Source organism: Lepidothrix coronata, unplaced genomic scaffold, assembly GCF_001604755.1.
Source record: "Lepidothrix coronata isolate B3197 unplaced genomic scaffold, Lepidothrix_coronata-1.0 Scaffold42, whole genome shotgun sequence".
Classification (NCBI taxonomy): Eukaryota; Metazoa; Chordata; class Aves; order Passeriformes; family Pipridae; genus Lepidothrix; species Lepidothrix coronata.
The window spans coordinates 5,000,545-5,018,323 of record NW_016690222.1 but is presented as its reverse complement, the minus strand read 5'-3'; the positions used below and the strand labels follow the sequence as shown (position 1 = coordinate 5,018,323).

General features: G+C 38.7%; 1 protein-coding gene across 6 annotated transcripts in view; it reads right to left on the bottom strand.

The window, feature by feature from the left end:
- The window catches only part of ADGB (androglobin), a 108,451-nt gene extending 92,675 nt beyond the window's left edge, over positions 1-15,776 (bottom strand). For all 6 annotated transcript variants that reach the window (XM_017813774.1, XM_017813776.1, XM_017813778.1 and 3 more), the window contains exon 1: positions 15,673-15,776. In XM_017813774.1, coding sequence (XP_017669263.1) covers positions 15,673-15,734 — 62 coding nt within the window. In that variant the 5' untranslated portion in view covers positions 15,735-15,776. The remainder of the gene's footprint in view (positions 1-15,672) is intronic.
- Between the last annotated feature and the right edge of the window lie 2,003 nt (positions 15,777-17,779).

The following is a 17,779-nucleotide window of genomic DNA, read 5'->3' as shown; positions in this document are numbered from 1 at the left end:
TGGTAACATGATATTTCTATTACATGATACACATCAGTCATAAAAAGCTAAAGAAGCTGTCATTTTCTCTTTCCTTTCCTCACACCACACACAAACACCTTCCTCATACCAAACACAAGCACCTTCCTTTTTTTTATTCTTCTTTTTTTTTTTTTGATGAGGAACGGCAGAATTACTACAAATATGTCCAGGAGATCAGGAAGATAACAGTGTTTTGGGCTACAGCTGAAGAGTTAACTTTACAAATTGGTGCCAAAAAATATTTCTAATAAAAATTAAAGCTTAATTTCTTTAGGAACTGATATCTTCAAGAGATTTCAAAGGGAAATCTTCCATTTGGGGATTTTTTTGATATTTGAGAACAGGGGTTTTTTATACCTCCTGTACATATATTGCATATCATATAATGTGGATATTTACACCGATGTACAAACCACCAGTGATAGCATATAAAACCATACACACAATTTAAATTTTTGAATTATTGCTTTCTCTTGAGATTTTGGTGACTTCATAGAAAAAACTGAAATCTGGTTATGATTTACAGCATCAATCTGATTGCAAAAGCATTTTACATTTCAGATAAAATGATCGCAGTGTCATAATACACATATGCTCTTTTTCAGTTGTTGTACATAATACTCAATTATTGCTCCTATATAAGTGCAATGAGATTTATGACTATATTCTAAAGCCAAACACGGACTACATAAATGAATAGTCTGACTAGGGAAAATGGTGTGTAGCAAGTGACAACTGAAAATACTATTAAGCCCAATCTTCCAGAAGGTGGAAGCAGGGACAAGTCACTTGGGGGAACAGACATTGCTCAAGTGTAGTGCAATGAAATTACAAAAGCAAAAGCTCAGCTGGAGCAGAAATCATCAAAGGATGTTAAGGGAAAGGGGAAAAGCTTCTATAAGTATACTGGCAGCAAAAGGAAGACTAAGTAAGGAAAGTGCATGTCTGCTGCTCAGTGGGGTGGGGAACTTAATGACAAAGAGCATGGGAAAGGCCAAGATACTCAATGCCTTTTTCTGTCTTGGGTTTTGTTTGCAAATTTGGCTCTCAGGCCTCCCAGTCCAAGAGTCTACTTAGAGAGTCTGAGGGAGCAAAGCATTATCTACAGCAGAGGAAGGTAGTTAGATAGCATTTAAGACAACTGGACACACACAGCTCCGTGGTGCTAGTTGGGATGTGAGCAAAGGTACTGAGAGAAATGACTGGAGTCACTCCAAGGTTCCTGTCAATCATATTCAAAATACCATGGCAACTGAGAAAAGTTCTGATGACTAGAAAAAGGCAAATATTATGCTCTCTTAAAATCTGGGATTTGGATCTTCAGAATTAAAGTGCTTGGAAACAATTTAAACTCAAATGGACGAGGACCTAAGAAACCTGATGTAAGCTGACCCTGCTTGAGTAGGGAGTTTGAAACTAGATGGCTCCCAGATGCACCATTCAATGAACATTTTCTGTGATTTCATAATAGTTTTGTTGTTACCAATAGTAAGGACAAAGAAATGGATAAAAATAAAGATTTCTCACTGTCTAGACATTAGCTACATTCATCCACACTACCAGTAACTCTTAATGGAAGACAGCTGTGAAAATTCAATACCATCTGTGCCTTCTGTTGTGTAAAAAATTCCCAAACATGGCTTCTACCTCTCTAACTGGAAGGAATATGTATTCTACAGAGTGATACCTCACTTTACTTTTTCATCTTTGTCACTTCAGTAATCTGTAAATTGACTCTCTATTGCCTTTGATCTTTCATTATTGGTACAATTTTTTCTCCAGCATTTTCTTGAAGACTCAAATGATGCTTCATTCTATATTCAATATTTAACAAGCAATTGAAAACCCTGAAGTATTTATCAGTTTCTTTGGATTACTAGGAATGTTTTTATCAGTTCCAGTTTTTTCAAAGAATCTGTTGCATCTGCACTAGCCTCATGCATAAAGAACAATAAAAACCAAAATTCTAGCTGTACAAACAGGTTCAACACTTGTGATACTTTGAAACCTGACTCCTTTTAACACTGGTTTAAATACAACTCCTGACAGCTTCTTACATATGCAAAAAAATGATGATTTAGAATTCTCATTTTTTGTACTTTTTTCCTACTTCAGATGAAATATGAATGGTGTATGCAGTGATTTGAAATATTCAAGGACTACTAATTTTTTTAAATCTTTTTTTCTACCTCTAAGTCAGCATTTTCTCTTTTAAATATAGAGAAGCATGGAATTTTCACTTATAATAATGATAAAGATGCTCTGAAGCCATTCCCGAAGAAAATTAAATAATAATTCCAATAATTCATAGAATCATATAATCACAGGATGAATTGGGTTGCAAGGGGCCTTAAAGATCATCTAGTTCCAACCCCCCTGCCATGGGCAGGGTCACCTTCCACTAGATCATGTTACTCAGAGCCCCTCCTCATTTCTTGCTATAAGATTTCTGACTGCTTTGGGACAATAACGGAATAATAAAAAAGTGTATTTTTAAAAAGCAACAATGAGATATGGAAAGAAACTCCTAACTTAGTTCCACACACAAAATTACTTTTCACTACACTTTGACATAACAGAATACCCTCAACACTAACAGTGTGGAAGACATGGAAACAATGCAATCTATGACTGAGATGTCTAAACTAAGCTGGGGAAGCCCAATGCTACTGCATCTCTAAAAGGATAATTCAATAAACTTTTGGAAAAATTTATAAATAACTTCAATTTAATTGGTCTCCAAGCATAAATAACAAATCAAAAAAGACAGCTGAATTTATTAAAATACTGTATTTGGAATAAGGCTATTAAGAAGTTCATTTATTACAAGAACTGAATAATATAACTCAAATCTTCATTCGCAAAGCCGAGCCATGATGACACTATAACTCACTGAGAATTCTTTGAAACAAACTATACGACACAAGGCCAATGGAAATTGCTGGCATTTTATGCTCAGGCTGCATGGCTTCATTGTGTAAGAGTATTTTCTAAACTAACTTACGGGTACACTTCTTTTTAATCCTGTGCTAAACCCTAAAGGAGAAAAAGGAAGAATAAATTGCCAAATGAGAGAAACACCATGAAGTTGGCACTAATTCACCTCTGACCCTTTAAGCAGCTTCTCCAAGAATACTGGTATAATTGATGTAGTGCCAACAAGGGAAATGGGGGATGGCAGGATAGAGAAACACAGCAGGGAAAAAACTGCAGACAGATTGCATCCTAAATTTTTCAGAGACTTCAGATTCAATAAAGAGACAGGAAACAAGCCCACAAGGAAGTGTGCTCTCTCAAGTTAAAACACATAGTCATTTATTTAGCCTGTGGACATATACAGTACCACACTCTGTAAGCAAGATCTTGTCAACATGGTCAATGGAGTCTAAGGAGCAGTTTTCCTAAAACAGTTAAATCTATCTGTAAATTATCTATGATCATTCCTTACTGAGGGAACGCAGCAAGACTGAAGGAAGTCTTCTCAAGAGAATTACAGAAGTATTGGTATTTAGTTTCAGAACAGCATGGCTACTCCACCTTCCTTTCCCAGTACTCATGTCACTCTGGATCACCAGACAATAATAATTTTGTGACACTATACAGGTTTTTTTAGAATTCAGAAAGACAGTGTGAGGCAGTTAAAAAAAAAAGGGTCCCTTTCCTTGGATTGTTTGAACAGTCAGAAGAAATGATTTCTGGCCTCAGTAGAGGCTTTTATATTAGGAAAAAGGGCAGAGAACAAACAGTCAGTTCAAGGTTCTCTCCAAATACGCCCTGTAGAGAAATTATTTAAGTTTTTCCTTAATCTCTTCAGAACTCAAAAGGCTCCTTTAAAGACCTTATTTATAGCAGAAGTTCTTTTAAACTCCAATCGCTGAAATGATTTATAAAAAGTAGCATCTGAATATCTTATAAACCCACAGCAGAAACCATGGTAAGACTAAAGTTCATAAGAATCTGGAAAGGATATGAAAAAGTTTGGTCAAGTATCACTAACTCTGTGGCAAAAAGATTTGCTCTTTTTTCTTCATACCTTGTGCCATTCTTCAGAAGAGGAATGAACGCAATGAGTCACAACCAGATGATCTAATAAGCAGCTAAGGCAATATAGGTTTTTCTTTATTATTAGAATAGTCAGCAGCAATTACAAAATAAAACTAAAATATGAATGCGTTGTTTACAGTGACTTACCATTAATCTTATTTTGGACACTGGAGCCAAAACTTAAGGGATTCTCTGCAGAATTAAAATACACTAATCTAAATGCTCAGAGCCCTCACATCTGGGCAGTCTCAAGCCACGAACGCAATTTAGGTACGATGAGCAGAGCAAATAATTGTAAAGCATTTATGTTGCAAGGATAGTTGCTTGCAAAGCCTATGACGACGGGTATTGTCATTTCACTTTTGTGTACTGGGGTAGGATTTCTTCCTCACAATGCATGGAGTGCTTTCTGTGTGAAGCACAATCAAACTGTAGAAAATTAAAGTGATGATAGAAAGAAAAGATGAACACCAACTGATTAAAAGTAGGGGTCTATAAGCATTGCGGGTTTTAAAACTTTTATTTTTCAGTTTGTTCTCCTTGTTCTCAGCCCAATTGCATTTGTTGCCCTATAAATATTGCCTGATTTTTGGTCTCTACAATTTAGAATTCCAACTAAAATTGAGTGCTCCAGGTGGGGCTGTTGTGAGCTGTCCCAAATCCTTTAAGGTTACCTGGTTTCAAAAGGTGTTGGTGACAGACCAAGTGAACATACTACCACAGATAAGAAGGGGTCTTAGCTGCATCTTGCAGTCATAGATTTGAAAGCAAGTAACAGCTACATCCAATTTGCAGACCAAATCAATGGTCTGCATTTGATCAATGCACTGTTCTTCCAACTAGCAGAAAATGACTACGGGTTATGTAGTTCTCAGTTAATGATAACACTTCAGGATCAGGAGCTTTCTGTCAGTATTAAGAACTCTGTTCAAGTACAGTCAAGGAAAGCAAATAGAACACTATGACACATTAGAAACAGAATGTCCAATACAACAAATTAGTACAAAGCCACTCAGTATAATCAATTTTATGTCCTTTACATGAAATAGAATATTTAGGTCAGTTACCCCAGCAATGTAAAAATAACTTTGGAAATTTGGCAACAGGCGAAAGTTTAGAGAACGGAGAAAATGTACAAAATAATGAGCAGCATAGATGAGAGTGGATTATTTATCCGTTGTTATGATACAAGAAAAAACAATGGGTCTAATACAAACTAGAGCAAATTTAAAACCAATAAAAGAAAACATTGGACTGCTCAGCACATAATTAGCCATCAGAACTCTTTGACATCAGACACAACTCAGGTGAGAATAATGATCTATACCTTTTGGAACAGCCTATCTGAAGTAGCACATAACTGTCAAACTCTGGATGAAAATAAAGAAGAAAAGGAGCGTGCCACGCGGGGGACTTTACCTCCACCAAGCTCTGTATGACAAACTACTAACAGTACAGTCATAGAGCATCCACTTGTTCTGGTTGTCCTCCAAGGAAGATGAAGATCTCTTTTCAAATAATTTGATTCAAAGAGGGAACCTGAAGTCATATTTCCCCATATAACTGTACAGCACCTTAGAAATTATAGAACCATAACTTTTCTGAGTTTGTTTCTCCCAGGGTTTCCTACTAAAAGAACTGAGTTGACCTTAGATTCAGCTATAAGAACAGAGAAGATTGCAACACCTCTTTTGACACTAAGGTTTGATACTCAAACTCATATATCTTAAGAACAATGAACTGTGCTTTGTTCCTTTCTTTGGCATTACTTCCTTGTTGGCTTCTGTAAAAACCTTTTGTCCCTTCTGTATGGCAACCAAGCAATTAACTAAGAAATATAAGTGTCTGCATGGCAGAGCATGCCAGTACTTCTATGGATTTAGGCCAACTCATTTCAAAAGCACTTTGCATTCATTGTTAAGAAAACCAGGAAATCCCATTTCTTCAGTGGTGATTACAGAGTTCACATGGAAGAAGATAAAGACCATTCTGCTTAAGTAGATGACTAATCCAAGGCAAACAGTCTCTAATGTGATATTTTAAGAATGCTCCCTAGTTTCAAAACACAATTACCAGTATTTTTTTTAGCAGCACTTTTTCTGAGAAAAGACAACGCAGAAAGAACTGTGTCTTGCCAATACTGCCTAAGGAGTCTTTCTGCTGTGCCTTTTGCAACCGGACTTGTCTATCTCACATTGGCCTTTTTAGCCACCAGCGTGCTTGTAGCAAATGTGAATAGAGTCCTTCTCAAATCTTCGTTTGCGAAGCCCAGCCATGATGAGTTCTGCTGAAAGTTGCTTTTCTCTCTTAACGCTGCTCATTACACTGTTCATCTTAATAGAAGTCTATAGACTTCTCTTGCACAATCTGATTGTACAGTCTTCAACCAATGGCTCATGGAGTGTTTGCCTGCAAGATCCTCTGACAGTGCTTTGAGTTTCATGGAAAGGAAAACCTAAAACTAAGTCTAGTAGGGAGTACAGCATTTAGTGTCACTAGGATATTACTTAATTTTTTCATGCCCACGAGTCCATGAAGTTTGCAATCTACAGAACAAGTAGGCTGAGCTCTGAGGGGTTGATTGATTTAATTGAAATTAACTAGGAAAATTAATTTGAATACATAATTTCCTAATTAACATGTAATCTAGTTATTAAAAAATTAAACTTACTGGTCGACTTACATGGTATTTTATTATGTTTGCTTCATTTACTTGGGGAAAAACCCATTGTCTAACCACAAAGCATGAAACTAAAAAAGAAAGTTTAAGGTAAACCAAAGGGGGGAAAAATTACCAACAAATTGATTATATCGATTAGAGTTATACTGTGTTTACACACCGAAAAATTTCAATGAATGAAGCACAGGTGCTGAAAGCAAGATCCTCATCTTTCTGGCCAGAAAAAGCTATCACTAAAAATTCTGTTTCTGCAACTAACAAAATTAGTGCCCTTGGAAATACAAGTTACTTACAAAACAAATAGACAATAAAAAACAATAAATGAAAAGTGAATCTTTCATACTGAAGAAGAACAATATAAAATCTTCAGGAATGTCTCTAGCTTTTATTAGCTCAGAATTTAGGTATTAGTGCAAGAGTACAGTAACAGAGCTTGCAGATGTACAACGATGCAACAAATAACTTTGGAAGAACAATTATGAACTAAAGCATTTCACCCAATTTGAACCTAAGATCATGATACATTTATTCACTAACATTACTACGTCTGCAGAAAGTATGTATATGCATTTGCTAGGGTTTCAGATGGTTAATTTTTAAGGTACATTGATAATTCTCCCTTTAGTTGTGTAGCTGGATGTCCTGGAATCCTGGGCCATTACAGATCTCTGTTGCTCCTAAATTATTTGGGAGAACAGGAAATGCCTTGTCAATATAGGTAATGCAAACAAGCAATAAATCCTTCAAAAATGCTCTGTACAGCCATTCAAATGAATATAATTGTTTATCTTTGGAAATATTGCAATTAACAGATTGCTAAAACAGACTGTAATATCAAAACATCCTCAGCTTAATCAGGACAGTAGGTGCAAACTGGAAATGAACAATTGCTGTTGCTCAAGATACACTACAGCTCACTCCCAGTCTTGTGAAGCCTTAACTGCTTCGGTTAGAAAGGATCTGGACTGAGATATTTGAGATAGAAGAACCTCCCAAGTTATCGAAAATCAGCTTTGTAGTAAGAGTATAAAAATATTGTAATATGTTACCAATTACAGTTGTAAAGCAGCTTATGAATGCAGTGCAGGTTTAAAATTTTTCATATAAATCTTCATTCTCTTGCAAAGTCCAGCTGTACTGGGTTTGGCTAGGATTCAGGTAAATTTCTTCACAGCAGCTTGTACACAGGGAATATATTTGAGATTTGTGATGGAAACAGTGTTTCCATCCCTGATAACACAGGGATGTTTCAGTTATTGCACAGCAGTGACTACACAGAGTCAAGGCCTTTTAAGCTGCTTCTCACACTGCTCTGCCAGCAAGTGGGCTTGAAGAGCACAAGAAGGGACCAGAGGGGACACAGCCCCGACACCTGACCCCAAGTGACCAAACAGGCACACGTCACCATATATTGTCACTCTCAGCAATAAAAGCTGGGGGGAAAAGAAGGAAGGGAGAGATGTTGGGAGTGATGACATTTGTCTTCCCAAGTCGCCACTATAAGTGAAGGAGCCCTGCTTTCCTGGGGATGGCTGAACATCTGTCTGCCCATGGGAAGCATTGAATGAATTCCTTGGTTTGCTTTGCTTTTTACCTATTAAGTTGTCTTTACCTAAATCTACAAGTTTTTTCATTTTTACCCAGATTCTGTCCCCCATCCTGCTGGGGAGGAGTAAGTGAGCAGATGTGTAGCACTGAGCTGCCAGATGCCACAACCCTCAAAACTAATTGTATTTTTAAAGACAGCCTAGTTTCTAATAAATGGGGCAGAAATAACCATAAAATGGATACACCTAATCCAAAAATTGCAAACATCGGGACTAGTATACTCAATGTCTTTTGTCCAAAATTTTAACCCTGTTTCAAGTCTCTAGAAGAACTTATTTATAACCACCATGCCATACTCATCTCTGACCTAGCTCATGCAGTCAAAAACAAGCATAAGCATCTACATATAATTCTAACTAGGTTTTACAATAATATAGCAACTGCTTCTCAAAAAAAATGTTGCAACACAAAGATGTACCACTGGGCTACCCTCACAAACACGAGAACAGGAGTACTGAATGAGAACATGGGTGAACTGTAGCCCAACATCTCATCTCAAACAATACTTGCAATTGAAAGCCTACAAAGAGCATAAAGCATATGCAGTATAGTTGGCAAATACTTTTAACAGTCCCTAAGAATTTTTAGCTCAAGCACTTCCTGAGTTGGATATGGTTGCTACGTATTTACAGAATCTTTAATGGATTTCTTTTCTGACAACTTGTACCATGATTCCATGTAAATATTTAGTGCCCATTAACGCTTATATTAACTAACATGACAGGTCCAGCACAACACTAAAATCAGCTTCGAGTTCAACCACCATCCTCTTATCCACAAGTTATTAGTTCTTGCCATTCCCAAACTTCAGTCAATCCAGCAATCCCAATGCAAAACACAAAAAAATTAATTTGTTCAGTCTATATTCTCTAAACCACTGTTGTAGTCTAAACCTTAAGTATACTTACCTAAAGAAAACATGCTGGCAGTGGAAAAAACCTCAATCACAAGCCTTGGCTGAAAGCTTATAGGAATAGAACTACCAATGCCACTATTTCTTTCTCTTCTTACTGTCCCATTAATCTTAATAATGAACGCTAGGTAATCCTAGGCTTTGGTGCAGCAACTCACTGTACCACAGCAGTGCAGCAACCTGCTACTCATTGCAATCAACCAGGCATACAGCTAAACTTAAGTAATTTCTTCCAGCCAGTCCAGGCTTCAGCCTGTCTCTGCTGGTCCTTAAGCATACATCTGCAGTAAATATTGCTCTTCACAGAATCACAGAATAAGCTGAGTTGCAAGGGATCCACAAGGATCATCGAGTCCAACTCTGAGCACTGCACAGGACCATCCCCAAGAGTCACACAATGTGTCCGAGAGTATCATTCAAACCCTTCTTGAACTCAGACAGGCTTGGTGTTGTGATCACTTCTCCAGGGAGCATGCTGCAGTGATCAACTACCCTCTGGGTGAAGAACTCTTTTCTAATATCCAACCTAAACCTTCTCTGACACAACTTTAGGCCATTCCCTTGGGTCCTGTCACTGTCATCACAGAGAAGAGATCAGTGTCTGCACCTCCTCTTCCCCTCACCAGGAAGTTGTAGACTGTGATAAGATCTCTCCTCAGTCTCCTCTTCTCCAGGCTGAACAGACAAAGCGATCTGAGCCGCTCCTAACAGGACTTCCCCTAAAGGCTCTTCACCATCTTTGTTGTCTACCTTTGGACACTCTCTAAGAGCTTAATATCTTTCTTATACCGTGGCACTCCAAACGGCACACAATATTCAAGGTGAGGCCGCACCAGTGCAGAGCAGAGCAAGACAATCCTCCCCTTTAACCAGCTGGCAATGCTTTGCCTGATAGCCCCCAGGACACGGTTGGCCCTCCTGGCTGCCAGGGCACTGCTGACTCATATTCAACTTGCTGTCAACCACTGCACTCTCTAAAAAGAACTTCAGCACTACTCTGACCTTCCTCTATATACACCGGTGACCTCTGCCTGTGCCACAATTACCCCTAAATTACTTGCCTCTCTTGGCACCGACCATTAACTCCTCACTTTTTTCCCTGATAGCCCAAACCCTAATTGAGATAGATGCTGATGGCTCAGGTTTAATTCCGAAGATTGGGCTTGATGGCATAGAGTTTCATCAAATTAATTTAAAAAGCATTTAATTCATTATCCATTCTTACTAGCCAGACTCTCTTTCAGTGACAACAGAGACATCAATTCCTATTCACCATAGCTGTTGAAACCTGGGAAAGATCACATTCTCGGTAGCCTCTAATGGTGCAATTAAGAAAAGCTATAAAGGCAGCAGCTCTTTTGAGCTCTTCAGCCTGTCATCTCTAGCAACTGCTTAGCTCCTGAAGGGAATTGCTACCTAATTAGAAAGCAATAATGATGCCAGACCCAATGGAGCATCCCGTAGAGACTCACGGGAAGTCTGCCTAAGCAAGTCCAAAGCAATTTTCCTGCCTTCTCCATATGTTTTTGAGGTCCCACTCCAGCAATGCAATATATCCACCAATAATTCTGACTGATTTTCCACAGTGCAGATGACTGTGCTGACTCTTCTAAGCAATTATGGGGGAAAAAAAGAAGCCTGATCTTACTAGAAATTAAGAAAAGTGATTTTAAGGTGATCAAAATATATTGCCCAGATGTTTGTACATGTTACTTTCAGGGGCCTTCTACATTAACTTTATCCACAGGAATTGAAATTATAACGCTGTAATTTTTTTTTAAAAACAACGGCCGCGTTTGGGAAATTTTTTTACAAATTATTTCAAAAAATATTAGCCTTTTTTATATTATTGATATTTCTATTTAGGATTTTGATCATTAGTTGCATATAAAACAAGTAGCATTTACTATCAAAAAGACAATATTAGTCAAAAGACAAAGTCTTTTTAACATTTTTATCACTGTAACTGCAAGTTTTGTTTTAAAATAAAACACAGAAAACCTACCTTGCAATTACCACAGAATACTAAACTTACAAGGCAACATTTTCTCAGACAGCTTGCAAGCATCTATTTCTCTTTCAGATACAGGAATAGCAACATTACCCAGGTTCTTACAGATTGACACAAAATTTGTACGGTAATTGTCTCTGTCTCACAAACGTTCTGAATAAATGGGGTAAGAGAATGAACACAAACAGATATCAAGGTATGCACATCCAGAGTTGCCCCATCCCAGGTGCAGAATTCATCACTTATCTTTGTTAAACTTCACATGGTTGGTAGTTGACCAGCCCTCTAATTTGTCGAGGTCTCAACCAGGCCTCCCTGCCTTTGAGGGAGCCAACAGCTTCTCCCAGTTTTGCATCATTTGCAAACTTACTCAGTACTCCTTCGAAGCCTGTGTCCAAGTCATTTATGAAGATATTGAAGAGCACAGGGCCTAAGATGGAGCCCTGTGGAACCCCCCCACCAGTATCAGGTCACCAGTCTGATGTTACCCCATTCACTCTGACGCTTTGTGCCTGTTGCTCATCATATGATGTGTTTACCCAGCTGTGTGCTGGCCATCTGGTTCAGAAGGATACGGGGAGAGACGGCATCGAAAGCTTTACTGAAATCCAAATATCTAATAAGTAATTGTTATATCTCCAATGAACACAGGTGCAACCTTACAGTGTGTGTATAAGATGTACTTCCAATTTCCACAACACACTTGAAAAAGAAACAATATTTTCTAGAATTAGGAGAAAATCATTACCTGATGAAACATAGAGTAATCCATCCGACACAGGGATTACCAAACAAAATGAGGATTGAATCACGGAGTTACACAGAAGAGTTGTTTTTATCACCATGCTCAGCACTTTTTCTCAACAACTATAAATATTAAGAGCATCAATACTATTCATTTGTCCCAGAGCTGACTCCTACAGAATCGGGTCAGTACTCTCCTAATTTTTCTTGATAACAATGACACAGACCTAGCCTAAAATCAGAAGAGTGAATGTTCTCTGCATATGGGGCCAGAACTGTACTTTCTAGTAAATGAATGACATTTTTATCTTGTTCTCGTAGACCTGCAAACACAGAATACTTTACTGGAATACAGATATTCCTCATATACAGCATTTTTCCACTTCCAAACAAAGAAATAACGTATCAATCTGTCTGCTATCAATTCCATTCCCATCATTCTGACATCACAAGTCCTATGATAAAGGGGAAAGCAGTCTAGAAGCAATGTGGAAAGTTGAAAAATGAAATACAGCCTCTATTTTGCATAAATCACTGTCTGTAGTTTTTAAGTTTTAACCATAAGCCTAATCCAAACAAAAAGCTCCCTATAAACTTTAGCAGAGTATAGTTCAAAACTTGAAACTGCCTATTTGCTTATTGTCTCCGTAGGAATTCTGTAGCTCATAGCAGTGGTCTCCAAAGTAGGGAGGGCGCACAAGGGAAAAAAATATTAGAGCTTGAGTAGTTCATGTATACAGCTGATAAAGGAATAAGTACACATATACTGGAAGGGTGCGCTCAAACCCCTTTTACTAGTTGGGTTGCACAATCAGAAAAAGTTTGGAAACCACTCGCATATAGCATGGCTAAAGAAAAAAAAATATGTTTCAATGTTTCAGTCCTTTAGAAGAGACAAAGAATGCTAAAGTACCTTTCTGATACTGGGTTTGGTTTATAAATTGCAATCCATCTGAGAAACAAGGGCAAGAAAGAAGAAAGGTTATTCAAGGTCTTAAAAGTGTTCCCAAGGGTAAACTTTTAGTCCCACTGTGTTCAGTTCCCAACTATCAACAATTTTCACTGCTTTCATAAACACCAGGTTTTCACAGAGATTTTTGACTAGAGAGTATTAAGATGCATGGGGGTTTTCAGTAGGATGAAGTTCTTACTGAGACTAAATACTGTAGTATAATAGAGCCTTTAATCTACTCAGAAAGCAAAATTTACAGTGCAAAACAGTATGAAAGTATAGCAAGTGCTGAAATCAAAATTTCAACTATTTTATAGCACCATTCTCTACTGTTTCATGAGAAAATGGGGCTACTTTTGCAGTAAAATTTTTGTTTCGAGACAAAAAAATATGTATCCAAAAGTTTAGTAAGCTGTCATTAGCTTTCATTGATTTAAATTAATTATCTACAGCTCAACAGAAGCTAAAGGAAAATCTTTCCTGACAACTTAATCAAGGTTTATCAGGTCAATTGCTGAACTTGGAAAGATTGCACTGACTTAAACCAACACTTTTTCATCCATTCATCCAAAAGGCCTTAGTAACATTCCAGAATGAATGACAAAAAACGAGTGGGGATAGATTAGTTAGGAAATCAGTATCAGAATTGCTGTAACTTTTTATTTTTTTTGTGTCACAGATTTCCTGTTTTCTCCTTTTACACTATCAGCATTTCTGTTAATATAAATCTATATTCAAATACAAACAGGGGTAGTTCTGTATACTAAGAGCTGTTCCATCAAATAAGAAAATAGTAAGATAAGATAAAAAAAAAATAATTCAGCTTATATCTCCATATGCCTGAATACCGTTGAGGGCAATAAGAATTCATATGGAAATGTATACAGCACCAAAACATTTAGAAGCTTACTGCTGAGAGTTACCCCTGTTTACTAGAGGGGCACTCTGTATCACAGTGGTTTATCACAAGACAAACACAAAAGACATGCTACAGTTAAAGCAGAAGGTATAAGGTTAATTTAAAAAACACTAATGTAAGCTATTTATTCTGTGTTATGACAGTTCTGCATTACAATCAGGTTACTGCAACATGTTACTAGATTACAGAAGAAACAAACTTACTAAGCTACCATTAGGACATCTTTAAGCTACTCCATCCTATGTAAAACAACTTTCCTTCTTTTTCTCCAACAGTGCTAAAAAAATAAAAGTGTCCCTGATGGCTTAGACATGATCAGAAAAATTTTGATAAACTGTTTGAAACAGTAAATATGAGAGGCTGCATGGCTGTGGCCAAAACAACAACAACAACAAAGTTACTAACAAAGGGTGCACTGGGGAAGCGGAAAGAATTAGATACTGGCAGTCTGCAACAACAGAAAAGTAAACAAAATGGGAATCAAGGTGTAAAATATCAAACAGAAATATGATGATATGAAATAAGAAACTACTGTGTAGTAAAAGCTGCGTAACTAGAAATGAAATAAGAACAAAGGGGCATTTGAGAATGATTTCAAGAGAGAAATAAGTGATACAACTGAAACTTTCAGTTATAGCAGACAAAAAGAAAAGGGCATGAGCACATACATCAGATACCTTTTTCATTTCAAGCCTGACAGCACCATGCATTCAGGCTTACATAATTTAGGATGAGAAAGCTGCTCAAAATACAGAAATTGAACTCACAAGTCAAAACAGCAACCGTGAAAGAAAGTCAATGCTTTCTATTTATTTATTTGTCCTTGCAGGAGGAAATATACATTTACACAGAAATACACAAATTCCCACTAAACACTCAACAAATAGTGAATCATTTAAAAATAACTCAAGAGATGCTACTTACAAAGAAATATTTAAGAAATCAATAAGAAGAACACTTTCTTTAATATATTTACTTTCCTTGGGTTCATTATAACATAAAGCAAACATTCCAGGCACAGGGAATTCTTTTCCCTTCTATAAGTGAAACTTATGTGCTATGAGAGTCATTAATCATTTTGCCCCAAAAACTTCAGCTAGTTTAGTTCCTCTACCTGATGAAAATGGGGGGCCCTGAATTCCCAAAATTATTGTCCTGATTTGAGGTTCTTTTAAACCCAAAACCATTTCAGTGAACATTCAACTTCTGACGGCTCCTGACCACCAGTTGAAGGCTTCGCTCCTTCTGCTATGCTCGAGGTCCGAGGCACTCTGGCTGCTACCCCAGGTATGGTACAAGACACGCATGCCCCCGGCTTGGCAGGACGATGCTCCCAGACAGAAGCACCACAAGTACCGCAGGAGGAAAAGAGCACAACTTCGACGTGAGCTGGGCCTCCAGTTTGAACAAGCAAACAAACTAAAAAAAAAAAACAACCAACCCGAGAACAACCAAACCCCACCTCGCCTTTTGAAACCCCTTTTAATTAAGCACCCACATAAGCAAGCAGACTTTGTCAGCACCAGCTATGAGCACGCACAGGACTACGGGCCCGCACCCGGGTCTGCCGGTGCCATGGCGACAGGGCCGCCACGCACAGGTGCACACGGACGACGCCTCCCGGTCCCGAGGAAGGGAAGCCTCGGAAAAAAGTTTCTAGCCGGCCAAGAGGGCACCCCGGCCGGGCATCCTGGTGTGTTTCCCGGCGCGCCCCCAGTGTCCGGGCAGGCGGCGGGGACAGCCCTGCTCCCGCGCCCTCCCTCCCTCCCGGGGCTCTCACTGTTTGGGGGAGCCGCTGGTAGGGCCGCCGAGATCCTTCTTCTTGCTCCCCTTGGAGGCCATGGCCGCGGCGCTGTCCCGCCGCGTCCGCCGCGTTGTCCGGCAACCCCGCCGGGCCGTGGTGGCGGGTCTGGCGCCGCCCCAGCGCTACCCCGGTGCCCCGCGGGAGAGGCCCGGCGGGTGCCCCGCGCAGGAGCGGCCGAGCCGGTCCTCGCTCCGGGTCGGCGGGGAGAGCCCGGACGCCATCCTCACCGCCTGCTTCAAGTTCAAGGAGCCAAAAACAGGGAGTGAAGTGCCTTTGCGGACAAAGGTTTGGCTTCGAGGGTGATGGTGCATTCCGGTCTTCTGCGGCAGCTTCGAGGATCTTTCCAAAGAAAGTAACTTGTTTGCCAGTGGTACTAAATTAGGAGGAGCTGTCGGCTCTCTCCGAGGTAGGGAGGCCCCGCAAAGAGACCTCGACAAATTAGAGAGATGGGCAATCACCAACCGCATGAAGTTCAAAAAAGCCAAGAACCGGATTCTGCAGCTGGGACGGGGCAACCCCAGATGTAAGTACAGATGGGGAACAAGAGGCTGGAGGGCAGCCTGCGAAAAGGGACCGGAGGGCCCTGGTCGACGGCAAGCTGAATATGAGGCAGCAGTACCCTAGCAGCCTAGAGAAATTTTAAAACTAGATTATGCAAGTTTTTGTTTTCTCTTTTTATTTTCAAATGACGCAACTAATTCCTGATATGAAGCCTATGATTACTAAAGTGAATGGAATTCTACCAAGGTCAGGTAAAACTAACATTAATGTGCTGGCTTTGAATTCAGCAGATAGTTAACTTCATCTTAGTTTATATGCAGAATTTTTCAAATACATGCCCCAGATTACATATTACCAACAGCTCCTATTTCTCCTAACCTACTTGCTGTTTCCCAGTCTTTAGTGAGTGATAAAAAATTCTTTATTCAATTCAGTTTCAGTCTTTTTGAAATATATATTTTTAAAAAAAAAAAAAATCAATGAATATCTATTTGTCAAATTGCAGAGAGCATGAGTAGGTAAATAAGAGGAAAAATATGCAGTCGTTGCTACATCTAGAAGTTTGTTTTAGACAAATGTCAGATATTGATTTATATGAAGATGACAGGCAGCCAGATATATACTCATAAATTTTAAAGCAGAGAATTCTTCCATATCTTGGCATTTCCTTCAGCATTATGTCCAGCAGCATCCATTCTAAATAAGGTACTTTGGGACACTTCTCACTTGGGAGCCAAATAAACATTTCAAGTTTATTTATTTATTTTCAAACTTAACAGTTGGTCTTCTCTTCATACAATTATGCTATCAAATATTTATTAGAGCATACTGATTAAAAAAAAACGAAACAAAAGAACAACAAAAACCCCTAAAACAAACAAAACCCAAACCAAACAAAAAAAAAAAACAAAACAAAAAACAAAACAAAACAACAAAAACAGAACAACAAAAAAAAGAAACAGCAAAGAGAGAGGGGAGTTCAAACATTTGGCTACCTCTTCAGTACCAGCACAGTGCTGTTAACATCCACACCATGCTGGATGCTGATGCCAAGTTGTAGACTGAGCTGGAATTTACAGGACTGAGTTTGTGATGTAAACTGCAGACAAAAACACCTCAGATAATCTGTGATTTCCAGGTATTCCTCTGAATCCCCTTTTCTTTCCTATACTTACTAGGCAGAGAAAATACTATAGAAAAGTATAAAGCATTGGTGTAAGAGGCTACAAGTACTAGTTGGAGACAGCAGAACACTACCAAAACCCTTCTCAGGGGTCTTGCAGTCCAGACTTAACTCTCCTCTGATTTTACAGAAGGCACAAGACTTTCAGAACAAGACAGGAAAAAGTTTTTTGCCTTAAGAGAAGGGCTGGGAGTGTGGTAGGGTTGCAAACCTTAATTAGAAATAGCTGAAGAGTAGGCTGAAGACAATCAGATTCTTCTCAGAGGTGCCAAGTGACAGGATTAGAATCCATGTGAAAACTTAAAACCAGGAAATTTCCGTAGGAATACATGATCTTCCAAGGCCACTTCCAACATTACTTATTCTGTGATTCTGAGAAGTTTTCCATGAAAAAAATGT